Source organism: Penicillium samsonianum (genome assembly GCF_028829775.1).
Source record: "Penicillium samsonianum strain IBT 33392 chromosome Unknown utg000005l_segment0_segment0, whole genome shotgun sequence".
Classification (NCBI taxonomy): domain Eukaryota; kingdom Fungi; phylum Ascomycota; class Eurotiomycetes; order Eurotiales; family Aspergillaceae; genus Penicillium; species Penicillium samsonianum.
This window is the reverse complement of record NW_026643263.1, coordinates 1,831,002-1,858,093: the sequence shown is the minus strand read 5'-3', so window position 1 is coordinate 1,858,093 and position 27,092 is coordinate 1,831,002. Positions and strand designations below refer to the sequence as shown.

Sequence of the window (27,092 nt, the reverse complement as noted above, 5' to 3'; positions counted from 1 at the left end):
AAATCAGCTGTCGAGAGCGAAGCATCTTTCCACAGACGTCGCATTATTGCCCCACCATTTTGGCATCGAAATTTGCTTGCCTGCTCCGAAAAAGAAGAAGACGAGCAACATGTTGAGGTTAAATCCAGCATCAAACGCAGCAGCAAGCAGGTAATTATACCGCTTCCAGACCTCGAAATGGCGACGGTATGCCCAATACATTACAACATATCCACCAATAATGGCAGATGTGTAACCAGTACTGATGTTACCATAGAACATCGCTAATCCTCCAAAAAAGATACTGACGTTCCACAAGTCAATTCGAAGCCGGGGGAAAAACCGGTGGAAACAGAAGAGAACAGGAGGAATCACTGCCCCTATAAGGAATGACCAGGGAAGCACGGCCATTTCCGTCTCAGCAAAAAGCCTCTTTGGACCAAGCACAGCGTACTGAACTCCCATTGTGTTGGAAGTTCGCAAGGCCTGTCCTGTCCATTGATTCAGTGGGTCCGTTTTCTTGCCAGTCAGATAATCTCCTTTGGTGTCCATGATCCAACGAATGACGGCATAGTTGATTGGAACACCCATACAAGTGCCGAAAACCTGAGAGAAGAAAACCGCGCGGGGTGGAATGTGCATGTAGTGACCAATCTTTTGGTCCTGGAGCATATACTGTGCACGATACCAGGCGTCACCCGCGATAGACCCATAGACAGAAGGACCACAAGGGTGTTGGTGGGCCTTGCCGGCTTTTGTGTGGACCATGTAGCCGTACATGAGTTCGTTGAAAGAGCCAGTTTCAAGCTGGTAGTTGGAAATGGCGTAAAGCCAAGCAAACGGAATGACCAGGACGGCAGCACTCGCAAGTGCCACAAACAAAGTCCAGATTGGGATGAAGAGATGTCCGAGGGCGAGGAATATAATCAGGATGACAAAGGCTACGGAGAATAGAGCGGCATACCACCACCATGGAATTTCTTTGTACTGTCTTTGGATCACGTTGAGACGGTCATGATACTGGTGATGGATGCTTTCGTTCTTGGTGGATTTCTCGGCATTGCGAGATGACCATATTCTTTGGAGATTCCCGGAAACCTGTGCGTATCCAAACGTCAAGATCCAAGTGACCGCTGCTGGAAGTTTGGCGTAGTCGAAAAATGTCGCCCACACATTTTGCAAACCCATATACATCGGCCCATACTCCTCATAAGCGGTCACGTTCAGGTGATAGTCTGGGGTGAGTACGTCGAGGGTTGGGTAGGTTGTACCATTGCCCAGGAAAAGGCTGTTTGACATGAGTCCGTGCTTGAAGGAACCCAGATTCCCCCACTTTGCTGCAGGAAGGAGGACCCAACAATTGAAAGCAAATGCCAAGAACAAGATGACCTGCGTCCAGTATGGGGTCGCCATGATTGAGGATCCATTCCAGTTCACATTTGACCAATCCAACGAGAGATTGAGGAAGCCCATGCCACCAATACCTGAGCCAATGAAGTTGGCCACCGGATTTCGAGGTGCCACCCAGCAGAGGAAGGCGAGGGATGAGGTGAACGGAAAGACATACTCTGGAAGGAATTGCCACATGGTCATCCCTAGAAGCGCGAAGAAGAACACCTTCATCTGGCGCCGAGCGAGAGCCGATGAGTTGTCTGTTTTGCGGAAAGTTTCGAACAAGGTGGTCTGCATCAAAGCTTTAGGCCAGATGTATTCCGGGTCAGGCAGAAGAATTTGTCGAGCCAAAGCAGCAAAGGAGTAGCCAATCCATACGATTGAAAGCATGAAAAATATCGCAACCGCCGGATTTACTCGTGTGCCGTACCAAAGCTCTGCGAGGACGATGGGAGCATATCCCAGGTTGTACGTAGCCCCAGAAGCTGCAGTCAGTGTGACCAATACATGCTCCTTGATGCTCCATGGGGCCGGGTTCAGGCTAAAAGAAAAGCGAGTACCGGGTAGTCCAATCTTCCAATCAGGAAGGACTCTGGCCATAAAGTGGCCGGCATAGTGACAGGCGATTTGAACAAAGAAGATGGAGTATGGTGCCTTGGTTGTGCGGAAGTTGCTCATCTGCGACAGAAAGGCTCCAGGGATAACAAAGATGATCGAGAGCACAAAGTAACGGAAGGTGATTGTCGGTAGGCTGGGGTCATCGGTCAAGTTGATCAGATGTCTCACAGACAAGGGTAATGCAGCAATCTCAGGGTTATCATGTGTCTCTTGTTCAATGGCGGCTGTTTCGCCCTTGAAATGGAGGTTCTCTTCATCCACTGCGGTCTCTACCGCCTTTGGGCTTTTAGAAGAGAGCTCTGAGCCTTCTGAACCCATACTATCTTGCTCTATTTTGACCTCGGGGGTTTGGTCCCCAGGTCTCTTACGCTTCAGTGCAGCGAACATGGTTAAGAGGAATCCAGAGGAATCCAGATGAAAGAGACTAAAATGAAATATATTTTCAAGCGGAAACTACATATACTAGTATATGTTGTACTCTGTAAGTATTTGAAAATGTCTCATGATGTGCGACTGGGGTAAATATTCGCAATCCACAAGAAACCTCCGATTGGAGGAGTCCAGGTTAATGCCATGTTACATCTACAAAGTACAAGGGCAAAGACAAGAAAAAAAAATTGCTTAGCGCGGATGGCGCAAGCCTTCTTGGCCCAGCCTTTTCCGGAGGCTTAAAAAGAATAAGAAATAAGAGAAGATTCTAGTTTCTCCGGGCTCCGATTTGTCTAGATTTTGTAGATATAATTAAGTAAAAACTATACGGAGTCCGGTGTACTCGGTAGGATGATAGGAATTATAGGGTTCCAAGGTTCTTGACTTTCTTGGAGTATATAAGAATAACATACATATGTAGGCTATTATCTGAGAAAATAATCCCTATACATAGGTTTTTCCATTAGATTATCCAAAGAGTTAATACCGTCTGTGATGAGACCAGACTAGGATAGTGTGAAGAGTTGACGGCGCATTTTAGGTAGAATGGGAATTCAGTTTATGCCTCAAGCCACAATGTTCATTATTACTAGCAGCACTTGTACATATGATGGAATGGCCAGGGGGCTCCCGAGGTCGGGGCTAGGAACGGGTTACATAATATATCCATTTCTGCCTATATTGTCCGCCTGGGACACCTGGGACGGAGAAACCAGTTAATCCGCTACCCATGAAAATACGACATGTTATAAATAATTTTTTATGGGTATCGTCATGAATTCACCATGACGCATCCATTATTTACCATACCAGTACTAATAATACCCTCACCAAAGACAAAAGACAACTCAAGACACACAAATTAAAAGCGGTATCCCATGGCGACGTGTATTTATCCTGTATTAATACCATACTCTGACACCGCCTTAAGAGTCATCCCACTATTACATCATACAGCCCCGCCATAAAAAAAGCTGAGAACGTCAAAGAAAAAACATGAACAGAGTAAAAAAATAGGAATTGACATGGTTGACGATAAAGTTAGAGACAATCAAGTAATTTGTAGACCTGAAGACTCCACTAGGCTCAACTGGAACCTACTAGAGTTTGAATGAAGACGTAATGAGGTGGTTGCTGGGTCGTCGAAGCTCGTGGAATCCCGTGGATCCCAATGGAAGGCTCCCTCTAGAAGCTTCTGGAGCAATACACCGCTCACTATATAGGAGCTTTTCTCAGCTCGTCCCTTTCCTCTTCTTCTTTCCTTCTCTCACTATCAAATACCCTTTTACTCCTTTGTACACTACCTACCCTCTTGACCCACGAATCTCTTTCTACCCTTTTTTTTAAAACTTTTTTAACGATTATACACATTCACCATGGCTCCCGCCGTCGGTATTGATCTGGGAACCACCTACTCCTGTGTGGGTGTCTTCCGCGATGACCGCATTGAAATCATTGCCAACGACCAGGGTAACCGCACCACCCCCTCGTTCGTCGGTTTCACCGACACCGAGCGTCTCATCGGTGATGCCGCCAAGAACCAAGTCGCCATGAACCCCCACCACACTGTCTTCGACGCCAAGCGTCTCATTGGTCGCCGTTTTCAGGACGCTGAGGTCCAGGCTGATATGAAGCACTGGCCTTTCAAGGTCATCGAGAAGGCTACCAAGCCCGTCATCGAGGTTGAGTTCAAGGGTGAGGCCAAGCAGTTCACCCCCGAGGAGATCTCCGCTATGATCCTCGTCAAGATGCGTGAGACCGCCGAGGCTTACCTCGGTGGCACTGTCAACAACGCTGTCATCACTGTCCCCGCCTACTTCAACGACTCTCAGCGTCAGGCTACCAAGGACGCCGGTCTCATTGCCGGTCTCAACGTCCTCCGTATCATCAACGAGCCCACTGCCGCTGCCATTGCCTACGGTCTTGACAAGAAGGTCGAGGGTGAGCGCAACGTTCTGATCTTCGATCTTGGTGGTGGTACTTTCGATGTTTCTCTCCTGACCATCGAGGAGGGTATCTTCGAGGTTAAGGCCACTGCTGGTGACACTCACCTGGGTGGTGAGGACTTCGACAACCGTCTGGTCAACCACTTCGTCAACGAGTTCAAGCGCAAGCACAAGAAGGATCTCACCACCAACGCCCGTGCTCTCCGTCGTCTCCGCACCGCTTGCGAGCGTGCCAAGCGTACCCTCTCTTCCGCTGCCCAGACCTCCATCGAGATCGACTCTCTCTTCGAGGGTGTTGACTTCTACACCTCCATCACCCGTGCCCGTTTCGAGGAGCTCTGCCAGGACCTCTTCCGCGGCACCATGGAGCCCGTTGAGCGTGTCCTTCGTGACGCCAAGATTGACAAGTCCTCCGTTCACGAGATTGTCCTGGTCGGTGGTTCTACCCGTATCCCCAAGATCCAGAAGCTCGTCTCCGACTTCTTCAACAAGGACGCCAACAAGTCCATCAACCCCGATGAGGCCGTTGCCTACGGTGCCGCCGTCCAGGCCGCTATCCTGTCCGGTGACCAGTCTTCCAAGTCCACCAACGAGATCCTGCTTCTCGATGTCGCTCCTCTTTCCCTCGGTATTGAGACCGCTGGTGGTGTCATGACTCCTTTGATTAAGCGCAACACCACCATCCCTACCAAGAAGTCCGAGACCTTCTCCACCTACTCCGACAACCAGCCCGGTGTCCTGATCCAGGTCTTCGAGGGTGAGCGTGCTCGCACCAAGGACAACAACCTCCTCGGAAAGTTCGAGCTCACTGGCATTCCCCCCGCCCCCCGTGGTGTTCCCCAGGTTGAGGTCACCTTCGATGTTGATGCCAACGGTATCATGAACGTCTCCGCTCTCGAGAAGGGTACCGGAAAGTCCAACAAGATTACCATCACCAACGACAAGGGCCGTCTCTCCAAGGAGGAGATCGAGCGCATGCTGTCCGAGGCTGAGAAGTACAAGGAGGAGGATGAGCTTGAGTCTGCCCGCATTCAGGCCAAGAACGGCCTTGAGTCCTACGCCTACTCCCTCAAGAACACTCTCTCCGAGGGCAAGCTCCAGATCTCCGAGGATGACAAGAAGAAGGTCGAGGACAAGATCAACGAGGTCATCGGCTGGCTCGACAGCAACCAGACTGCTGAGAAGGACGAGTACGAGTCCCAGCAGAAGGAGCTTGAGGCTGTTGCCAACCCCATCATCTCCGCTGCCTACGGCGGCCAGGCTCCCCCTGGCGCTGGTGCCCCCGAGGGTGGTGCCCGCTCCGCTGACGAGGTCGAGGAGAAGCCCGAGGAGCTTGACTAAACGTTTCGCTCTGAATGATTCTTTCTTAATTGCCATTTGGCACTCGTTTCCTTTCACGTCTTGTTTTACGAACTTATGGGGTATCAAGGTTTCCTTTTGCGCATGATTGCATAGATACAAGGTTATCTCTTTTCTAGGGAAAAAAATCCTAGTGAATCAAAATTCTTTTTTAATTCAAAACCACTCTTTCCTGTAGTAGATTGTAAATCACAGTATCTTCTTTTTGGAGTATGTTCTTCTTGGACTGCGAGTAGCCCAGCCCTCATTCGGGCCTCCCTCCATACTTACTTACACTAGAAAATGAAGCTATACAAGAATCACATCCTCGTACCTCGCAAGTGTAGAGAGTGACCATTCCATTTCCATGCTATTGGACGACCAGTTTGTGTATGTAGATATGTACAAATAGAATACAAGATTCGACGATCAATATTAATTCTCTTTACGAGAATCTCCCAAACCAAAACTCCAAACTGATGATGTATCCCAATTCCCATTTAAACATCCTGGAAGTCTCCGTTCCACCACCGCTGTAACCGATGCCCGCTCGTCTGTACGATGCTTCTGTATGTGATTTCTGATGTGCGCTCGGGGTGCTGTTCGCGCTGGTCACGGCGAATGCGGGTGAGGGTAGCAGAGACGCCCATGGCTAGGGCGAAGAGGGGATCCGCAATCCTATTCATATGGGCGTTAGAATAATGGGTCTCTGGTCGGATACAGCCGGACTGTTGGGAAGTATTTGTACCTGGAGATAAGGTAGGCAGGCATGATGCTCTGGGTTTCGGAAAAAAAGCTGGTGGTTTCGGTGACTCGAGATTCTGGTCGAGATGCTTGTCGTACATCCAAGAGCTGGAGAAGATATGCATCACGTGATACGGACACTGCTTGCTGATCGGTTCATGGCCCTCCGTCTTCCACAGCAACACATCTCCGCCATGCAGTTCTCGCTCTCCTCACTTTTCCTGCTAGGGATCAGCAGCCTGGTATCTGCCAGCTCTTTGACAATCACCATCCCCGTCTCTAGTCCCCTCCCAAATCCGCATGTCCTCCCCGCAACTAGCCATGCCACTCTCACCACTCTTCCCTCTGGTGGGAAAGACCACATCCTGTCCGCATCGCTGACCCGCTCGGCGACATTTGTATTCCATGATCTCCCATCCTCCGGTCCGAATGCTCAGCCCGAGTCCTACTTGCTCGATATCCGCTCCGCTGGTGACTACGTCTTCGCCCCCTACCGCGTCGATGTTGCGGCTGATGGATCCATTCTCGGTATCTGGGAGACTTTCCGTGGGAATCCGTGGGATAACCGTGGTGCGGAGAAATATATTGTGGATGTTGCTGGAAAGAAGCAGGTTGATGTGGTTGTCGAGGCCAAGGTTCTTGGGCGGAAGGTCTTCTACGAGCAGCGTGCTCAATGTGAGCTTGCCCCCTCTTCCCCCGCGGATACAACCTGCAGTAAATGTATATAGTTGTGCTAACCTTGGATTGAATCGCAGTCTCTCCCTTGAGTCTTGTCAAGAACCCAATGGTCTTGCTTGCAGTTGTCGCACTGGGTCTCATGTTTGTCATGCCGAAGCTCATGGATAACAGTATGTCTATTCCCCCTTCACCCTAATTAAATGTTCGGTGCCTAACTCTGTTGTCTAGTGGATCCTGAGATGCGCGCCGAATTTGAGCAGCATTCTCGCTCCTCGCCCATCACCGGTGCCACTACCAATGCCATGGCAGGTGGCGGGTTTGATCTGGCCAGCTGGATGGCAGGCACTGGTGCTGGTGCCCCTAATCCCACGGCCAACGATGCGGCTCAGGCTGGCTCAACTGGTAGAGATACCAGTGGTACTGCCCGGAGGCGCGGATAGAAGGATCATTACTTTATTATATTGACCGTTCTTGACATGGTATCTTGTCATTGTCTCGTGGCTGATTGTATGATACAAAGTTAACTGAAGCTGCTCATAAAGTTGGAGCCAATTGCCGATAAATGACTAGAGCTGTTTAAGCGAAACAAAAGCAATCCTCCCAAAGCCATCCCGATGTCAAAGCGCCTAGAAGTCCCTCGAGCTGTACAGAGGGCTGTCCCTTATCCCGAAGTCCATCTTAGTAACAAACCAAAGCAAAGAGCAGAGCAATCAAAAGAATCGAAATGCAACCGAGCTTAGAAGTCGCCTCCTCCGAAGTCATCACCACCACCACCACCATAATCATCACCACCGCCGCCGCCGTAATCATCGTTGTCATGATGATCATCCATAGCATCAGCAATCAGCATACCGCCAAGTAAACCACCACCAACACCCAGAGCAGCAGCACCGGCCGTTCCCATACCTCCTCCACCTTGCCTGCGAGGCGGTTGCTGCTGGTAATATCCACCCTGCTGCGGGTATCCTCCATATCCACCTCCGTATCCCGGTCCGGGAGGTCCGTATCCAGCCTGGGGGCCATGCTGCGGAGGATAGCCACCACCACCGTAGTATGCACCAGGAGGAGGACCTTGCTGAGCATACGAGGCGTACTGTTGCTGCCGAGGCGGCCTGCCGCTTGAGCTCGAGCTCTTGCCCATCAGCTTGCTCAAAAATCCACCCTTGCTGCGCTTCTGTTCCTGCTCGGGCATCGGGCTATGCGACGCTGGGCCCGCCGCATATCCGCCTGGGCCGGTGGACTGCGGCCGCGAGGCATCGTTGTAGTAGTCTGATGAGGCGCCACGATCTCCCGATCCGGCTCCGGTTCCTCGTGTGCCAGCCCGGGCGTCTTCCTCAGCTTGGAGCTTGGCGGCAAGTCGTGCGTCTTCGTCGATGTTGTGAGGGCTAGCGTTGCCTGGGCCAGTATTTGTTGAAGGTTTATAGGGGTTGTTTGATCCCATGTGTTGCTTCTGGTCTCCCGCACTAGCTATTGCTGCTGGGTCGCCCGGCCCGACATTGCTGTATGATGGCGGGAGAGAATCGGTTGGAAGATTGCCGTCACCGCGGGTTGGGGGGGCTTCGGGGCGGTCCCATTGCGATTTGCCCGTGGCAAGGTCCACATAGAACCTGGCTGATTGTCAGTACTTTGGTCTTTATTAAGTGAATAAATACATACCAAGCGTGGTATCGATCGTCATACTGCGCTTTCCATCCCTCGGGTACTGAGGGCGGGGGAGGCCCGGAAGGCGGGGCGAACGACATGATGTGACAAGTATGATTAGCTTGAGTAGGTTGCAAGGCTGAAAGCTTGAATTGTGGCAATGATCAAAAGGTGTTTAAAAGAGGATAGGAGACAGTGTGTATGTGAGAGTGAGAGAGTGAGAGATGGGAGTTCTTGGTTCTTCCATGGATATATACCGGGAAGTAAGCGGATAATTGTGGCCTCAGGCACATCGGCTGCGCCTCCCGAGGTGGTGCCCTGATGTCACCCATATAAGGGCCATACATATATACAGAAACATCGTATACCCCGTACAGGCTACCACAGGCTACCACAGGCTACCACGTTCAAGATTTCAGCCTATCGGTCATATTCTCCTGCAAATGGACATACACAAACATCATTGATAGCTCTTTCGCTGTAACGTGAATTTCTATAAAAAAAAACCCCCCAAATCTGAACTCCACGCTTCAATGCTATGCAAAACACATCAACAGTATCAAGACAGGTGACATATCAGACGATCTCCTGTTGGATGTTCGGATCAATTTCTCCGCTAGCCGGGAACCAGTTATCTTCCTCAAGAACTTCAAGTAGTTCCTCGAGGTCAAACCGACGTCGGTTTGACGTCTCCATCTCTGTCTCCGAGTCCAGGAGAGTAAGGTCAACATTTTCTGTGTTGTTGATTATCCGACGCGCAACCTTGCGAGCCTTCTTTTCCGCCCGAGATCTCTTTTTCTTTTCCGGTTTCACTTCCGTTTTCCCGGCTTTTTGCTTCCTCTTCTTCCCCGGCCGGGAAGAGCCAAGGGAAGAAAAAGATATGGGGCCCTGGAAGATCAACGTAGAAGTATCATTATGCTCCTGGCGTTTTCTCTTATGGAATCCTCGATTTCGTATTTCGGCAAGTTGTATTTGTCTTCTGACCTCTCGTCGCTGATTGAAATCGAGTTCTGGACGGTCTTCTAACGGCGGTCCATCGAGCTGTTGGCTTTGGTATCTTGTGAGCAAAGGGAGATCCCCAATTCTATCAGAAGAAATGCCTTGTTTAACGTTCCTAGCCCACAAGGCAAAAGGCCCCGTGTAAGAGGGCCCTTGGCCCATACCAAATGTTTCGTGCTTAACAACCTGGCCGGATGAGATAAGCTGATTTCCCGCAACGACGCCACTATCACTAGGCTTTTCGGGCTCTGGGGCGTGTTCGAACTCGAAAGTTGTGATGTTCGGATTCGAACAAGGTCCCGATGACAGGACGTGAACGCCTCCCCCGGAACCCCCGACGAGGAGATGAGATTGGTCATCGGTGAAGGATGCGCACATGATCTCCTCATCAAAAGATGCAACGTCCTCAAGGAGGACATCTTCAGGTGACCGGCGGATATCCCATCGTTTGAGAACACCATCGGACGCACCGGTGTAGAATTGGTCCATCGACGAACCCCACAGAGCTACCCTGACGCCCACGTCTGCCGTTTCCCGGCTTCGTTGGTGATCAATTGGGTTAAGGGGGGGCTTATGACGCAGTTCGTGAAGAACTCTATCACCCTTCCGATTATCCCAAACATAGGTTTTGCCATCTGTGCAACTAGCGGAGACATACGTGCCATTTGAATCCATTGGACAGAAACTGACCTCATTGATATCCAATGCCGGACAGGAAAATTCCATCACGGACGGCACACGCTTTTGGAGGTCACAATTGAGGCTAAACACTCTCACAATGGATTTTGTGGTAATGCCGATACCCTTAATGCGTGCGTTGTGAGGATCCTCAGGACTGGCCGTTGCAAACATGGGCAATGAAGAGTGCCACTTAATGTCGAAGACATTTTGTGAGTTGGAAGCCATCCTGATAGTCTCAATTGAAGATTGGTGGGCTCGCCATAAGCCTAGGTGACCTTTGTATATTGGATCCTCCCCTGGTTCAGCCAGACCTCCGGCCAAGTATTCCTTGGTCGACGGAGTATTTCCCCAGGCGAGGGCCGTTGATGAGAACTCAATATTGGGCTTATACCGTGCATCGCGGTCGAGGGGAAGGAGAGTCGATGTCAAGTTTTCTGGATCTTCTGTGTCCCAGACCAAGATTGACTCTGTCCCTGTAGCCAATAGATACGGATAGAACTTCGAGACAGACATCACTGCCACTCGGGATTCATGTTGCAAGGTATGAGTGCAGGATACGTTGCGGATTGATTCCACGTCCCAAATCTTGACAGTTTTGTCAAAACTAGCAGTATAGAGTCGGTTACCGATCCACTGCATATTATTGACGCTCATGAAAAGCCGTGGGTCATCAACTGTTGACGTTGTTGGTCGTGGAATCCAATGGTCCGGGATTTCCCTTAGACGATTGCTCTGAAGATCGCCTAAAAGAAGATTGTTTGCCTTGTTGTACTGCATGTTATGTTCATCTGATTTAGCTGCGGCGCCTGCCGCAAACTGAGTGCCATCAGGCGACCAAGCCAGAACAAGCAGATCACCCGAAGCGCCTTGCCATGATTTCCATGGTCTCAGATCCGAGACCACATCGGTGATAATGGGGCGATGATTTTCGCCTCCTCCAAGCTCACGGCTGTATAGCAGCTTTTGGACATTTGCACGACGGGGCACAACGCGACACGGCTCCTGTGGAGATGATGTGACTGTGTCCGGAATAGCTTCGACATTTGTGTCTGGTTCTTCAGATTCAAGGGGAACATTGACCCAAGGATTGGCGTAATAGTTGGTTGGTTTGACTCTATTTCGACTAGAGCGACGAATGGAATTTTGCTCAGCGGTCGGCGATATTGACCGCGAGGACTGAGTGGTTCTGGAGGCAGATGACATGGTATCCGGTGGGTAAGAGAAGTGCTGCTTGAACATAGGAGCAACTACCTCATCATTCCTACTGGCATTTGAGATTGCCACACTTTCCCTAAGAGTCCGTTGGCGCTCACGATGACAGGGAGAGATGCCGTGCGAGGAAGAGATAGAGACAGAAACAGCAACAGACTGAGGAGATGGGAGTCGGGAAGGAGCGCGTGAGGAAGCGCGCGATGAAGTTCGAGGGGAAACCCGGATTGGACTGCCAGAGGAAGGAGCGACAGAGCGGGAAGGAGAAGGTTGAGTGGCATGGCTGCCACTTGATGAACGCGTGAGTCGAGAAGATATTTGGAGAGGTGAGGCCTCACTGGGCTGGACTTCAGTCCGTGGAGTCTGCCAGACATCTCGGACCTCGTCTCTTATATGGCCAGAGGTGGCTGGAGTTGACGGGTTCTCTGGTAGAGACGAGACCCTAGAATACTGCACGAGCAACCGAAGAGTCTCCCGTTGAACATCTGGGTTTTCCGGGATGCTTCGAGCTGACAGGCCAGGGAATGCAGGGAATATACCCTGGCCATTAAGACCGTTAGACATCTTAGTAACACCGCTGATGATGTGAGCTAGAAAGAAGAAAAGAGTCAGGTATGAATGTTAAAAGGAAGAAGAGCTCTCTCACTTGATTGACTTGATTAATATGGGCTTGCTCACGTCTGGTGTCGGACGATGACAAAGTGAGAAAGACATAACATCGGTCCCCCCGCTCTCATTAGTTCACACTGAACCTGAGGTTTCCGTTATTGCCTTCCAACCCGCCGATCCCTCAAATATGTTTCTGTTACCCGGTATAGCCTCGACAGCCCTATTAGAGCTGAATCTTAGGCAATACAGTCGCTCAAGATATTGTTCCTAAATGGATAGGATAGAAAATATCTGTAGTGAGCGCTGATCTCCCAAGCCAGGAGTACGAGGGTCACAAAGGCGATTCGGCGATGCGACGATGCGACGATGCGACGATGCGACGATGCGACGATGCGACGATGGAGAGGCAAGCTTGGAGCTGTTAAAGATTGGGAGTTTTCCCTAAAAGGACCGATAGAAGCATACCCGGGAGAAATACGGGTAAAAGTTCAAAGAGAGATTGAGATATAGAGAGGGAATCAATGCCAGAACTGAAAAAAAAGAAGCTCAGATTGCAGAAGATACAGGAGAAAGTGTGGAGAAATGGAGCAGAATCGCGTCGAGAACGCGATAACGAGGGTCTGAGCGGCGATGGGCGGTGAACCGCAGGTAAGGCGGTCAGGTCTGAAGTATAGATTTATGATTTAAAGAGTATCAGAGTATAAGAGTGCATTTTTCAAGTAAATAACTAAAACTACATATTTGCAGAGTAACTGGGTATCGTTTTCAAAAAAAAAAAAGCCCCCGAGAGCTCCAAAGAACTTCGAGAACTTTCACCAAGTCATTCTTTATAGTGGGAAAGTGAAGTGAAAAGTCAGCACACCCGTACGCTCGCATTCCTCGCACTCGAACAAAGAATACATGGTGGACATTGAGGGCCCGGACCATATCTCTCCGGAAAGCGTAACCATATGAGTTGTCACATAGGTCTGGTAGACTTGAACCATTTCCTATCTATTTAGCGATACGGCCCTTTCTACGGGCTGACACCATCATATCATACAGCACATCCTTGAATGCAAAAAGAAATGCAGCAGTGATGGCGCTCTGGGTGACCTTCGGCCCAATACCTTATTGAAAATATGTCAGTAAACAGTCACCCGGTATGACTTCCAAAAATTTGCTTACCCTTATAGAGTCCCTTCCAGCCTTCTTCCTGGATGATTCTCTTCAGGCTTCCGTTCAAGCTCTCCTTGGGGCCATCCCTGCTGGCCACATGTGCTCGGCTCTTGATGGTGATATATGGGTAGGTGAGACTGGTGGCTAAGATTTTTCCTAGTGCGCCCAAGTAGAACGCATCCTTCGGCGTCATACGCCGGCGGCGCTCCACCATGTTTTTCAATTGCTCGAAAATAGTGTATTGCAGAATTGGGTTGATCACCAGGATCAATGCCGGGAGGACGCCGGCAAATAGGGCCTTGGGGCCATCCTGTCGGAGCAGGTCCATTAGGGTGCTCAGGGTGGATGCCTTCGTCTTCTTGGCACCAGGCAAGGTTTCCTCCGCCTCAGATTTGCGGGCAGTCATGCGAGTGTTGATGACCCAGATCGGGTTGGTAATTAGCACCGTGGCGCTTCCTGCAATGGCGCCCGCAATCATAGACTCCACAGTCGTGAGCTTTTTCGAGGCCCGGCCTCCCTGGATGGCGGCCTTCTCAAAGGCCGAACGCGTGAATTCATACCAATAGTAATACACAAAATTGGTGACGCTGATTCCAAACAACGCTGATTCAAGGCCGGAGTATAGTCCCGAGATACCTTCTCTCTGTACAATGCGGCGTACGGCATCAAGGGTGGTTGAGTGCGCACGCTTCGACTCAACTTGGGCTCTTGTCGACAAAGTGATCAGAGGGTATCTAGTGTGGGGATGGGGTTAGCGGCAGCGATGGAGAAAACGCGGGGAATCATACGTCAAGACCATCGAGAGAACGCCCCCTCCTGCACCCGCCAGCGCATGCGCGATGTTATCACTCTGCTGAACAGCAGTAGATGCTGCCTTGCTCTGCTCGGCTCCTGGTTGAGACATGATGGGAAGAGCTGGAGTATTGAACTGTGTTGAGGTGTAATGTATAACCTGTAAAGAGAGGAAGAAGATGAAATATGTCAGGAGATGAAGAACGTTTTAGAACTTAAGACCATTGAAATGAGTTGTCGGCTTGAAGGGGGATGTTCATGACGTTTTGCCGAAGCGCTGTGCCTCGGCATCTTACCCAACTCCACTGCATTCCGAAACGCCCATAGCGCAGGTTCACCTTGTACAAGATTATTTAGTTGATGGATTTGATTTGATTTGATTTGATTTGTTTTCTTGGTGTCCTCGGTACCTGCATGCTAATCAAGTGACTGCAATGTTGAATGTGTCACGTTCGAATAAACCGGAATTGGTAATATCCCCGGATTACCTAGGTATCTTCCAAGGTTATATGTTGCTAATAATGATCTATTATTTTGAAGTCGGCGCCCGTGACTAGCATGTGATTATATATCTTCATCGATGCCTTGACAGTGCATACAAATATATGTTTATATTTGCCTCGGGGAGAGATCTACATAGTACAACGCACTGGTTTACCAGAACAGAATAGAAAAAAAGTGGCCCCATGTGAGGCACTATGCCTCGAGGAGTCGCAAGGTTCTCGCTATTAGTCCATTCACAAGTGAGAAATCCAACCTACAGAAAAAAAAAAGGGCGAAAATAGAAAATAGAAAGGTGAAGGGGAAAAAAGACACAGAGAGAATGATGGGCCAAGGTAATAGAGCAGAGACGTGGCCAGGAAAATCATGAGAACGCAGAAACCGGCGGTAATCGCATAAGCAAACGCAGTAACGAGGATAGAACGCAGGCTGTCTAAAGCGAATCCAAGGCAAGAAAGAGCCCCCAACGGCATCATCATAACGATTGCCAGCCCCGTAGAGCAGCTTCTCCTTGCCCGTCAGGAACATGCCGAGTTTCCAAAGGCCTGACAAGTCTGACTTCTGCCGATTAGATACCACGCCGCTTGAAACCCCTCAATTCATGATGTAACATTGCGCCAAAGTGAAGCACCGCACCACACAAAGAGAACATCGTGTCGTTTAGCAGCAGCCACCTGCCGATCCAGACTGGACACCCTGGCCCTGGCCAACCTGCACAGTCGGCTTGTTGTTGACAGTGGCCGTTCCCATGCGTTCCTTGATCTGCCGTGCCATCGTCAAGAATGCCTGCTCAACATTCGACGCGTTCTTGGCCGAAGTCTCGAGGAAAGGAATTCCGAGGCTATCGGCGAACTCCTGTAAAAGTGCAATCAAGACATGTTAATAGTCTGCCCCAACGGCCCTGGGTCTGATCATTAAACATACCTTGGCAACGGTGTATTCCACGACCTTCTTGTCCTCCATATCGCTCTTGTTTCCAACGAGCAGCTTGTTAACACCCTCGGTAGCGTACCGGTCAATCTCCTGGAGCCACTGCTTCACGTTGTTGAAGGAATCCATGTCGGTGACATCGTAAACCACACAAATTCCATGAGCGCCCCGGTAGTAGGAAGATGTGATGGTACGGAATCGCTCCTGGCCGGCGGTGTCCCACTGTATGCATTATTAGCTTTGCTTTAAATGCTTCGTGTTCAATATAGCCCGTACGATCTGAAGTTTCACGGTCTTTCCATCGAGTTCGATCGTGCGGATTTTCTATAATGACCTGTCAGCACCGCTATTCTCTTGCGGCCAAATACCCTGCAGCTTCCGAGACGTACGAAGTCAACGCCGATTGTCGAGATGTAGCTTTCGGTGTAGGTATCATCGGCAAAACGAAGCAGCAAGCAAGACTTTCCAACACCGGAGTCACCGATGAGGAGCAGCTTGAAAAGGTAATCGTATCTATCTCGATGGTTAGGCAACGGAGATCGGCAACTTTGGGAATTTGGGTTGTGTGCCGGTCAAATCAGCGACGCGACGATACTCTGGAAATCAACATCACATCAGTTAAATTCAACACACAAGCAGACTTGTATAGTCGACCAAAGTAGGGCGCATAATTAGAAGGGAATTTGGGGGGATGGATGGGAAATGGGGAACGCTTACCACTCGGGATTCATGATGAGACTTGGGAGGCGGAGAAGGTGAAATGAAAACAGAGATAGAGCACACACAAGTCTAGAGGAATATAAGGGGGGGAAAAAAGTTGATGGAGTCGAAGTTCCTAAGAAGTCGGGGGAGGGGACAATGATGGAACAGTCGCCTGAAATGATAGGAGGTGCAGGGAGGCAGATGCACCTGATGTGCAGCTTTGTTTCACGTCACAACCACTTCTCGGATTCGGTGTATTTGATGTGTCTATATTTTCTATATATACATACCTTCTTCTTGATTATAGTTCTCCCTTTTTACAGATATATCTATCACAAGGATCATTCTATACTTAATTCCACATCTCCGAGATCACCTGCTCAACTGATGTTATCCCGTGTATAAACTCAGCCTCGTGGGTACTGGACCAATGACCTAAAGAATTCCAGAATCCCCCTTTTACATTGTATCAGAAAGAGTTCAGTTGAACAAATATATTGTTGAAAATCATAAAGCCACCACGTTCGTAGATGCGCATTTATGCGTAACCGTGTGCCTGCAGCCATTCGAGAACCAATGCCTCCTCACGCTCCTTATAGGATGCATTGGTTCGAATGTTGTCCGAGACAATCACGAGTGCACGGTCATAGGCCCCGGTTTCCTTGTCCTTGAAGAAGGCCGCAATGTCGTCACTGATCTGATGATCGGCAAACTTTGATAGGCCCATACGGACAAAGCGCTCGAACACAACGTTGTTGAATGACAGTCGTGTTTCAACAGCAGTCCAGTTGTCCTTGATGTACTGCCATAGCAAATGCCGGACCTTCGAGTTGGCGGCCAGAGATACGGCACCGCTGTGGATGTCCTGGACAGCCACCTTATCCGAAAACACGAAGTCCAAGTAGTCCTTCACCAGAGCAGCATCCTTCGTGCGTCCAAGTGCAGACAGGCAAATCTCTTTGCCATCCACAGAGTCGGTTCGGATATACTCTTCCTTAACGGCATCGTATTCCTTACGGCCGCCCTCCGACACATTGATGCTGAAAATCACTGACCGCAGATTAGTATGAATAGCACTGGTATCTTTTCCGGTCGCCCAGAGATCAAAACGGCGCTTGGCCTCCGAGACAAATCTATAAAATATTGAGACTGTATTAGAGAGTGTTCAATAACATTCGGACATAAGGGAAAAGAGCTCACCCTTCATGACCCGCATTACAGGCCATTGAAATGAGCAGCTTCCGAAGCTGCACAATTAGATAGTCCTCATCGGGCTTGAATTCCCAGCCAATCCGTTCTGCGGCCGGGGAAGCCAGTTTAAGGGTAAACTGCTTCAATCCCTCGGCCACTTTCTCGTTTTGTGAGAAAACCGATCGGAGGTTCGCCAAAGACGCAGAGACTTGGGACCAAACACTGCAAGATAAGAGGTCAGGAATGACAGCAAAGGACCATAAGAAGATGTTGCTCACAGATAATTTTGTTCCTCCTTGAATCCTTCCAGAAGAGTCAACAATGCGGGCGTAGTGCCCTCTCCAGAGACTGCAAGGGCAGCTGCATCACCCAGCAAACCGATCTTGTCCTCGGTGCTCAGGAGATCAAGCGACTGGCCCAGCTTTGCCAGATGCATGGGAGGATAGTTGGTTCGATAGAACCCAGACAGGTCCTTGTTGATCTTGTAAAAGGAGTCCTCCCCAATTCCTCCAACGGTGTCAGATTTCGAGGTCAGAGCACGGGTGTCAACAGTAGCCAGTTCCGATCCAGATTTGATGCCGAGAGGAATCCACCATTTCGTCTCGTCCTCCTCTGGCTTCGCATCGCCGGTAGACAAGAATCGATTCTGGCTAACGGTGATCTGGCCGGGCTCCTCGGTCACGGTAACAACCGGGAAACCGATCTTGCGAATCCAGGGATCCTAGGGCAGATCAGTTAGATCTCGAGTCGACCAAATAGAGAGCCACGGGTTTGGTATTTACTCACCATGAAAGAATGCACGTCCTGACCGGAGGCTTTGCTCAAGGCGGACCACAGGTCATTTGTGGTTGCATTTCCTATAACCACTCAGCAGATGTTCCTCATAATCTTCTTCCTTGACGCCCTACCATATGCATGAGATTTGAGATAGTCCGCAACTCCACGCAAGAAAGTCTCTCTACCGAGGTGAACACTCAGCATGCGAATAACAGAGCTTCCCTTCAGGTAGCTGATATGGTCGAAAATTTGGTCGACTTCGAGGGCGTTGCGAACGGGAACTTCGATAGGGTGGGAAGCGCGGAGCGAGTCGAGGTGAAATGCTTGTTGCACACCTTCAGCCTGGGAAAACGTCAATATTGGTCTTGGCATGATGGATATTACCTCGGGCATTCCGTACGACAAACTGAGACCAGACGTTCCACTCTGCTTGCACATTAGATACTGCGTCGGAGGCTCATTGGCCAGAAGCGAATAAAGCTCACCAGGATAGAAATGATCAACGGCAAGCCAACCGACCCAGGTGGCGAATCCCTCATTCAGCCACAATTCATTCCACCAGTCCATGGTGACAAGGTTGCCAAACCACTGGTGAGCCAGTTCTATAAATGGAGTTATATATCAAAACCATCTTGACACCTAGATACTCAGAGATCGAATGAATGTGGGGACTCACCGTGAGCTACAACATAAGCAATGCGGTTCTTGTAGCGGTTGTCGGACTTTCCTTCATCAAAGAGAACAGCGGTCGTTCGATAGGTCACAAGACCCCAGTTCTCCATGGCACCCATGGCCTAGAGACCCGCAATTAGTTCAAATGAAAAGCTTGGAACTCGTAAGGAATATATGGTTACTCACAAATTCGTGAACAGCCAGGAGATCAGCCTTGGGGAGAGGGTATTCAATTTCGAAGACTTCTGAGAAATAGTCAACCGTGCGGTGAGCACATTCTAGTGCAAAGCGAGCCTGGTCTTGAAGGCCTCGCGTGGTGTAAACTCGAACGGGAATACTCTTGCCCTGGTATTTGCGCTCGGTCATGGCCTCAACGTATTCGAAGTCACCAACTGCCCAGGCCAGAAGATAGGTGCTCATCACCGGCGTCTTCTCGAACGTGACAAACTTCAAACCGGGCTTGTTTCCGTCTCTTTCGGATTGAACGGGCATGTTGCTCAGTGCAGTCTGTCCCTTGGGGACTTCAATCTCGAAATCGAAGGTGGATTTCAGGTTTGGTTCATCGAAACAAGGGAAAGCCCTTCGTGCGTCGCAGGACTCAAATTGAGTGCTGAGCATGTAGTAAAAGTCATCCTCCTTGGGGGTATCGGCAGATGGCTCTCCGACGGGCTTATACTTCGAGCGGTAGAAGCCGGCCATGGCGTTGTTCATGGTGCCCGTAAAGTTGATGGAAAGCACAACGTCTGCCGGCGCAATCTCTTGCGAGAAAGCGAGGGAAACTCGCTCGGATTGCTTGTCGTAGGTGATTCTGGATGCTTTGGCCAATTGGCTTCCTATGACAAGAAGGCCGGTATTAGTTTTTCCCCCCTCCATATCACACTAATGATATGCTCCCACACGTACCATCTTTGCCCAATATCTCAGCATTTCGTACCTCGATCTCCTTCGAGTTCAACACGATCTCGCTGGTAGCACGGGTGACTTTGAGATCGATCTTCAACGCGCCCTTGTATTCCCATGAACCACCGAACTGCAAGTCGAACAGAGAGACATGGTAGTTGATAGGCTTAGCCCTATTGTCATGTCAGTTTCCAATGCTGTAAACCAGAAAGAAAGCCAGGGCTCAAATGTGGGAAACAAAAAGGAAGAAGAAAAAGCAACAGAATAACCCAAGCGGGGCATCACTCACACGTCAGGAAGTGTCTCTCGCTCTTGAGACACCATCATGCGGACTTCGGCGGAACAATGCCTAATCGGAGTGAAGCTCAGATCTAATGTAGCAGCGGGTGTAGGCAGTCGAGGTCGCAGTCGAGGAGAATGCGAAAGAGAAAGTTTGTGTAGTGTGCGAGAAAGAAGAGGAGGGGTAGGGCGGACAGTAACTGGACGGAGGACTTGAACTGCTACGCCAGCAATGGATCTTCTTCCCCACATCGGGGGGATTCTAGCTTAACCGTCTACGGCTATCGTCGGATTTATTTCAAAAAAAGCCTAGTTTGGAAGAGATTGCAACTTGAGACTCGGTGAAAGAGGAGGGAGGATATTCTGGATATTCTCCAACGGAGCTCCGTCGGAAGCTTGGACCATTTTCGGTCTTCCGCTTGGATCCTCTCTCTCTCTCTCTTTCTCTCTCCACTCTTACCTACGAACATGGCCGACTCCGACGAAGAATATGTGGGGGAGGTAACAGAAGATGAAGATGATTTACAGGTGACTCGGGGCGATAATCCGCGAGCCAAAAGAAAGCAGCGTGGAGGCGCAGAATGGGAGCTATCCAGAACCTGGGAGACACTGGTGGAGGGTGCAGATGGTACCATCAACTCGACCGTCGAAGGTCTGCTGGAGGCTGGAAAACGAAAAAGGTCAGTCCATTCCCCTTACAGCATCCATTTATTCTTACTAAATTGTATCGGTCGTTCCAGGCTCTTGAAAGATACGACACCACTACAGCGCGGTATCATTCGACATCTCATCCTAATTCTGGATCTTTCACAATCCATGTCCGAGAAGGACTTGCGACCCACGAGATACTTGTTGACTCTCCGATATGCCCAGGAATTCGTGAGAGAATTTTTTGAACAAAATCCCATCTCCCAACTTGGTGTCCTCGGCCTGAGAGATGGTCTCGCGCTCCGAGTCAGTGACATGAGTGGCAATCCAACAGAACATCTCACAGCCATCCAAGCCCTGAAAACACAAGATCCGAAAGGTTTGCCTAGTCTTCAGAATGGATTGGAGATGGCACGTGGTGCTCTTTTGTATGTCTTTACACCAGCTGCATGTGTAGCCTGGGGAATTTGAATGAAACTAACCAATGAATTTAGCCATACACCTAGCCATGGTACTCGAGAAGTCCTATTTATATATGGTTCTCTCCTTTCTTCCGATCCTGGTGACATCCACCAAACGATAGATACCCTGATTAGCGACAAAATTCGGGTTGGTATCGTGGGACTCGCAGCCCAAGTTGCAATTTGCCGGGAACTTTGTACAAAAACCAACGGTGGTGATGAAACAGCTTATGGAGTAGCACTGAATGAGCAGCACTTTCGGGAGCTGATGATGGACGTGACTACACCCCCAGCTGCCTACTCACAGAAAGAATCTGCAAGCTCATTGCTGATGATGGGGTTCCCTTCTCGTACAGTGGAGTCCAGTCCCTCGCTCTGCGCATGCCATTCAAAGCCCTCACGAGGAGGCTATCTTTGCTCAAGATGCAACAGCAAAGTGTGTAGTCTTCCTGCTGAATGCCCATCTTGTGGGCTTACATTGATCCTTTCAACCCATCTGGCACGATCGTATCATCATCTATTTCCCTTGATCAACTGGGTCGAGGTGCCGTGGCGTCGAGCTTCGCGAAGCTCTGCTTGCTTTGCCTGTGGTCTTTCTTTTCCGTCTGTGCCTTTGGAAGATCACTGGCAAATGACAGAGAACCAGACCAAGGGAATGAGTGTGAGCAGTCGCTACGAGTGTACCGCATGTCATAACCACTTTTGTATCGACTGCGATCTCTTTGCCCATGAGGTCGTGCACAACTGTCCCGGTTGTCAAAGTAAAAGTACACCCCTGCATTCTGGGGCAGCCAATCTAACGTCAGGTGGAATGGATATCACGGTCTAGGGCGTGGAATTATCTCAATATTGCATGGTTTGGCGTCACAAGATATCCCTGGATTTTTCTGTTCACCGGCCAAAAGGTAGCATGGTGGGTGTGGGTAAGGCGTCTGTATATACAAAATGCGATTTTTTCTCCCAAGTGCCACAATTTTTTCTAAAGAAGGGGAGTAGAGAAGGTCTCAGAGGGTCCAAAGGTGCAGAGTAAACAATTGGAGAACCAGAATGAGCCTCGGCTAGTTAGCTTAGGATTGCCCCACGCATCCTCCGCATCCTCCGCATCCCAGACCTTTGTGTGTATTGTGTATTCTTCAACAATGGCGCAGCCCTCAGAAGCTCAGGTCTTTGAAAGGCTACAATCTTACTCCTTCACATCGGATCCTGAGTTTGCAAATGGCCTCTCAATAATACTTGGTCACCCCGACACCCCCGCCACCGAGGTGGAGATGAACCGGGATGACGACCTTGTCCTGCAAGCAAAGTGTTTCTTTTTCTCGCGGTATGCTGGGAATACCTATACAAAATAGTTCAGTTACTAATCTGAGTACAGAAAAGAAAAACTCATTCCGGCTATTGACTTTGCTGCCTTCAAATCATGGTTGGCATCGCGGACAATGGAGCCCCAAGGGCGAGGCAATACAGACTTGCAAATCTCCGAAGCATCGGACCCAAGTACATCTGGGCCTGGGAGTTCAACACATCCTGAACCTGCTTACCCATCGTCGTTTGCGCATATTGTGGAACTCATCACTACGGGACAACCAATACCTGGGATCCAGGACATCCCAGACACGGTGCTCAGTGGCCACGATATTTCCAGTGAGAAACCACGGCGACGGAAACCATGGGAGAAGGATGAAGTGGTGACTGCCTCCGATGAGACTGCAAGTGCTGGTCCCTGAAATTCTGTTGTGTCCACATGAGGTTCATGATGGATTAAATATTGGAATGGAATAGAATTTGGATAATAACAATATGGTTTTCTTAAAGAAAATTTAACGTGACACGCCCCAAACTTCAATCTGTATGATTGAATGAAATGATAGCCACTGGGGATAGCAAGCCAAATGAATAAATCGGCAAGCAGTGATAACTTTCAATATTGAAAACACAGAAATGATCGGGTAATTGGGAACTGGGTCAACAGATATTGATAAGACACGGTCAGAAAAACTGGCAAAAGACAGACTGTCTGCCTGGAAGCAGGGGAGGTGAAATGCTCAAGTAATGCTTTTTCTTCTTTGTTGATTCTGGGAAAAAGGGGGGGGGGGGGGGGGGGGGGGGTTCTCTTTTTTCTTCTCTTTTTGCATGGTGATAAAAGTGAATATGAAGTATCAAGAGACAGACTCAACGAAGTGGCGCATAATGGGGTCCCCATTGATGTCCGCGGCCAAAGCGACCACCGGACTGGCTCGTGGTGGTAAATTTTTCTTCATTGAAATTGTTGAAACGGCTGATTTGCATTCCAGCCCCAGGACCAGGGCGTGTAGTGTGAGACGGGTTGCAGCAAAGCATAGCCACACGAGAGCCAAATTTGGAGCCACGAAGGGAGACCATATGTTTCCTAGTTGAATCAGGTTAGACTACAGACCACTCAAAGTAGAAAATGAAGTGTCAGGGAGTAGTACCGAATGTGACTGGCCACGAGCTCTCGTTGATGAGGCGCGGCGTTCATCAAAATCCATTGGATGAGATAGTTCCCATACTGGTCACCCGCTACTAAAATTAAATTAGTATCTTCTCATGGTGTTAAAGCCTGGGCAACTTACTATCGATCAACGGCATGCGAGGTCGGTCAGATCGGCCAGTGCAGACACGAGAGAGATAATGATCCATGAACTCCGTGCCGCCAATCTTGAGGCATTTTTCCACAATCTTAGATGCGAACTGATCCATGCTGTAATCCACAGCCCAGCGAAGAACATGCTCAACAGCACGGCTCTTGTCGTGGGGAGCACCGTGCTCGCAGATGTGTTGAATGCACCAATTCCCGAATTGACCATGAGCGAGTACATCAATATTCGCCAGTACTTCTTCAATTGCCGGTCGCTTCAATATGTTAGTACTTGTATAGTCAATAAAAAGGATCAACAGAGAAGCAGGACAGCAAGAAAGGGGGTTTGATGCGTATGGTAGCGGGTCCGGTTGACAAGGAATCTCACCTTTTCCTCCTCCACACAATTCTCAAAGATGTTTTGGACGACCAGGCTTCCTGTCTCTCCAAGAGCAACCTCATGCCACATTCCACGTAATGCCTCATTTACTTTGGCCATCACCTGCGGAGGCTCACCACTCCACCGGAGCTCAAAGAGTTTCTGCCAAACGTGGCAGGCATATCGATGGACCACCGTCTCCGGAATTCTGCGGAGAAGTTCATGTACCATGATAGCTTTATGTTCCTCTGAAACGCAGTCAAACGCCTTTTGGACCACATGGCAGCCAAACGCATCCATGCTGAGGTTTAGCGTGTTGCCTCTGATAGCTTTGGCGATGGCGACGACTTGCTCCGGAGTTCCATGTTCGAAGCAGCGCTGTATGAGAAAGTTTCCAAAGCGGTTGACCATGAGTGGGTAGGCTTGATGCACAATTGACTCGATAATGTCGTATTTTTGCTCAGTTGTGCCGACCTTGAGCTTTTGTTGTAAGAAAATTGAAGCTTGTTGGTCGTTGTTGCAGATGATCTTATCTACAATGTACTTCCAATCACACGACACATTCTTGTCGAGCAGGCGTCGGTAGTTGAGTGGTTCGAGTGGCGACACGTACGTCTGGATGGAATTGCCGCTCATCTGACAAGAGTTAGAATAAATGTAAACACCCACATGATTATCTCTTACTGAGTTGGTCCATGAGGTTTCATTCGTGCTGGTACCTGTAAACTCGGTAGCAGTAGGTGAGAGGGGGCTGCCAATCGGTCGAGGGGGGTAAGAGGGTACAGAGTAAAGCCCGACCTGCTGAAAGGCGCTGGGAGGTCTCTTCGGCGAAGCAGGTGACTTGGTGGTCTGCTCACTGGAGGTCCCAGAGGCAAATTCACCCCAAGGAGTAGACTGGATTGAAAATAGAGATCCACCCCTACTGCTTTGAGTGGTGGAGCGACGAGCCCCCGTGATGGGTCCTGGGGGGTACAACATCTGTTCACCAATGGGACGTGAGTAAAATCCACATGAACTAGCTGAGGACCCTGAGTGTGGTCTTTGTGATTGCAGAGACGATGGACCGACAAACGGAGGATACACATTGGACACTCCCCAGAACCGATTTGGGTCCTGGCTTGTGGAGCTGCTAGTACCTGAAAGGCTCTCTCCGTATTCTCTGTCTGTGGGAGTCTCATTTTGGGCCCAGAGCGCGCGAGATCTGTTGTAAGCTCCTGTAGACAATGGATCTGAGACATCAGATTGCGAATCGTCTTGGGCACCCCACGCATCTTGAAACTGAGCAAATGCTGAGCTCGATGCGTTAAAAGCATTCTGTAGGTGACTAATGGTCTGCTCTGTAATTTCGCGGCTGCCGAAATCGGCCTCTGATGACGGACCAAGGGCTTGATCCAAGGTATGTTTTATCACACGGGTTTGGGCAAGCTCTTGCTCCTGTAGAGCAATCTTGGAATTTGCAGCAAGGAGTTCCTGCTTAAGGCGAAGCAGCTCTACCGTTCTGTCTTCCTGGGGGTAAGGATTCGTGGTTTCAGTGAGGGTTAAAGCTGGCACCGTTGTGGCTGGAGTGATCTGAGACGAACCAGAAGAGCGATCGGTTTCAGAACGTTGAAGGGCGATTGTTTTGGGGGAAATCTTTGCCAGTATTCTGTCAAGATCCGATGTTTGTCCGTTCAAAGGTTCAACTTTAATATGATCTAGCTTCTGTTTCTGGGCCTGTGAGATCACAAACACATACACACACGTGAATTAATATCACAGGAAACACATACCTTACTCGCCGAGTGCTCAGCCCCTTCACCAGACAAGGCCTGCAACTTTCCATGTCGGGATGTTTCAGCCGCGTCGGAAGAACCGTAATGGGTAATTGAGTTCTGAGGGCTCTGCCGCGAACAATGTGGTTAGTATGCTAGAAATTCGATTCAAGGCTGTCTCCCGAGAATCATACCGAGGATTCGTGTCCAAAAGAAAGATTTCGCACATCAATGGCATCATTGGAGGTAAAACGTCCTCCATTCCCCATTCGACCAAGTGTAGAAGGTCCGCTTAGGGTAGACATATTGTCAACTGGAAGAGATTAAAAGTGAAACAGAAACAAGGCCAGAGATAGAGACAGAAAAGAAGAAAGGCGAAAAAAAGCAATGAAGTCGCTGCGTGAAGGTTGGGACAAAGAGGCTCGTTGGAAACCAAGTGAGTTTACATGCAACGAAAAGGATTCCGAGCAGATTTTTGCGAGATGACGGTAAACATAAGGGAACTTTTGGAGATGAAGAAGTAGTGGTGAGAAGAGACGAGATTGGGACTGGAGGATGGGAGAAGAGGCGAGATGGAAAGAGGAGAGAGAGAGGGAGAGAGAGAGAGAGAGAGTGTGTGTGTGTATGTGTGTGAACAGAGGCAAGAAAACAAGAGACTGGGGAAGGAGCGAAGTCAGAAGAAAACCTTCCACAAGGAGCATCTACATATTCCTGTGGACTACTCAATCGGGTATAGTTGGTCCTGTTCATTTCATACATACAATACCATATAGGTCTTACTACATATGTATGTATAGTAGTAACTAAGTGGATGGTTAGGTATGTAGGTACATGCATATGTATGTATAGATATCAATATCAAATCCATCTAATGAACATATATACAATACCCTATCCTGAAGGTTAGATATGATAGATCCAAGATTTATCTACATATCACTGGAAGGTTATATACATGGAAAAGTCATTTTACACTTGAAATCTCTTAAATATAACGTTCCTAATATCATCTTAAGCCAAATAGATCAGATTATTATAGTCATACGTCCTTGAGGACAGCGGTTGCATAAGTACATGTATAATCTATTAACT

The 27,092-nt window shown here is 49.3% G+C and overlaps 13 protein-coding genes across 13 annotated transcripts; 4 read left to right on the top strand and 9 right to left on the bottom strand.

The window, feature by feature from the left end:
• Positions 1–3: 3 nt before the first annotated feature.
• Positions 4–2,376, bottom strand: N7471_009599 (OPT family oligopeptide transporter; the record flags this gene model as incomplete). The annotated part of the gene is made up of 1 exon (XM_057282318.1): positions 4–2,376. The coding sequence occupies one exon, from the start codon at positions 2,374–2,376 to the stop codon at positions 4–6; it is 2,373 nt and encodes a 790-aa protein (XP_057133201.1).
• Positions 2,377–3,794: 1,418 nt separating this feature from the next.
• On the top strand, positions 3,795–5,705 carry hsp70 (molecular chaperone Hsp70; the record flags this gene model as incomplete). Its single annotated transcript, XM_057282317.1, has 1 exon — positions 3,795–5,705. The coding sequence occupies one exon, from the start codon at positions 3,795–3,797 to the stop codon at positions 5,703–5,705; it is 1,911 nt and encodes a 636-aa protein (XP_057133200.1).
• Positions 5,706–6,053: 348 nt separating this feature from the next.
• On the bottom strand, positions 6,054–6,520 carry N7471_009597 (Non-classical export protein 1). Its single transcript, XM_057282316.1, has 2 exons — positions 6,451–6,520; positions 6,054–6,380 (listed from the first exon to the last, which is right to left on the bottom strand). Exons 1-2 carry the CDS (start codon positions 6,471–6,473, stop codon positions 6,203–6,205), a joined length of 201 nt encoding a protein of 66 aa, XP_057133199.1. The 5' UTR covers positions 6,474–6,520; the 3' UTR covers positions 6,054–6,202.
• An 84-nt stretch (positions 6,521–6,604) lies between these two features.
• N7471_009596 (uncharacterized protein) lies at positions 6,605–7,564 on the top strand (the record flags this gene model as incomplete). The annotated part of the gene is made up of 3 exons (XM_057282315.1): positions 6,605–7,121; positions 7,202–7,294; positions 7,353–7,564. 3 exons carry the CDS (start codon positions 6,605–6,607, stop codon positions 7,562–7,564), a joined length of 822 nt encoding a protein of 273 aa, XP_057133198.1.
• Positions 7,565–7,860: 296 nt separating this feature from the next.
• On the bottom strand, positions 7,861–8,866 carry N7471_009595 (WW domain-containing protein; the record flags this gene model as incomplete). The annotated part of the gene is made up of 2 exons (XM_057282314.1): positions 7,861–8,731; positions 8,781–8,866. 2 exons carry the CDS (start codon positions 8,864–8,866, stop codon positions 7,861–7,863), a joined length of 957 nt encoding a protein of 318 aa, XP_057133197.1.
• A 475-nt stretch (positions 8,867–9,341) lies between these two features.
• On the bottom strand, positions 9,342–12,218 carry N7471_009594 (WD repeat protein; the record flags this gene model as incomplete). Its single annotated transcript, XM_057282313.1, has 1 exon — positions 9,342–12,218. One exon carries the CDS (start codon positions 12,216–12,218, stop codon positions 9,342–9,344), a length of 2,877 nt encoding a protein of 958 aa, XP_057133196.1.
• Positions 12,219–13,256: 1,038 nt separating this feature from the next.
• Positions 13,257–14,325, bottom strand: pmp47 (putative peroxisomal membrane protein Pmp47; the record flags this gene model as incomplete). Its single annotated transcript, XM_057282312.1, has 3 exons — positions 13,257–13,372; positions 13,431–14,155; positions 14,210–14,325. The coding sequence occupies 3 exons, from the start codon at positions 14,323–14,325 to the stop codon at positions 13,257–13,259; spliced, it is 957 nt and encodes a 318-aa protein (XP_057133195.1).
• A 584-nt stretch (positions 14,326–14,909) lies between these two features.
• N7471_009592 (uncharacterized protein) lies at positions 14,910–15,242 on the bottom strand (the record flags this gene model as incomplete). Its single annotated transcript, XM_057282311.1, has 2 exons — positions 14,910–14,938; positions 14,975–15,242. 2 exons carry the CDS (start codon positions 15,240–15,242, stop codon positions 14,910–14,912), a joined length of 297 nt encoding a protein of 98 aa, XP_057133194.1.
• A 132-nt stretch (positions 15,243–15,374) lies between these two features.
• Positions 15,375–16,375, bottom strand: N7471_009591 (Rab family GTPase YPT1; the record flags this gene model as incomplete). The annotated part of the gene is made up of 5 exons (XM_057282310.1): positions 15,375–15,569; positions 15,639–15,866; positions 15,921–15,968; positions 16,034–16,157; positions 16,365–16,375. The coding sequence occupies 5 exons, from the start codon at positions 16,373–16,375 to the stop codon at positions 15,375–15,377; spliced, it is 606 nt and encodes a 201-aa protein (XP_057133193.1).
• Positions 16,376–16,884: 509 nt separating this feature from the next.
• N7471_009590 (M1 family metallopeptidase) lies at positions 16,885–20,417 on the bottom strand (the record flags this gene model as incomplete). The annotated part of the gene is made up of 11 exons (XM_057282309.1): positions 16,885–17,479; positions 17,547–17,759; positions 17,816–18,258; positions 18,324–18,394; positions 18,446–18,656; positions 18,715–18,740; positions 18,800–18,916; positions 18,991–19,108; positions 19,173–19,819; positions 19,890–20,059; positions 20,176–20,417. The coding sequence occupies 11 exons, from the start codon at positions 20,415–20,417 to the stop codon at positions 16,885–16,887; spliced, it is 2,853 nt and encodes a 950-aa protein (XP_057133192.1).
• Positions 20,418–20,633: 216 nt separating this feature from the next.
• On the top strand, positions 20,634–22,103 carry N7471_009589 (TFIIH/NER complex subunit SSL1; the record flags this gene model as incomplete). The annotated part of the gene is made up of 3 exons (XM_057282308.1): positions 20,634–20,845; positions 20,906–21,241; positions 21,308–22,103. 3 exons carry the CDS (start codon positions 20,634–20,636, stop codon positions 22,101–22,103), a joined length of 1,344 nt encoding a protein of 447 aa, XP_057133191.1.
• A 310-nt stretch (positions 22,104–22,413) lies between these two features.
• N7471_009588 (DUF5572 domain-containing protein) lies at positions 22,414–22,998 on the top strand (the record flags this gene model as incomplete). The annotated part of the gene is made up of 2 exons (XM_057282307.1): positions 22,414–22,595; positions 22,647–22,998. 2 exons carry the CDS (start codon positions 22,414–22,416, stop codon positions 22,996–22,998), a joined length of 534 nt encoding a protein of 177 aa, XP_057133190.1.
• Positions 22,999–23,443: 445 nt separating this feature from the next.
• Positions 23,444–26,305, bottom strand: N7471_009587 (Pumilio-family RNA binding repeat-containing protein; the record flags this gene model as incomplete). Its single annotated transcript, XM_057282306.1, has 7 exons — positions 23,444–23,660; positions 23,725–23,815; positions 23,866–24,145; positions 24,259–24,885; positions 24,934–25,962; positions 26,019–26,129; positions 26,195–26,305. The coding sequence occupies 7 exons, from the start codon at positions 26,303–26,305 to the stop codon at positions 23,444–23,446; spliced, it is 2,466 nt and encodes an 821-aa protein (XP_057133189.1).
• Positions 26,306–27,092: the final 787 nt, after the last annotated feature.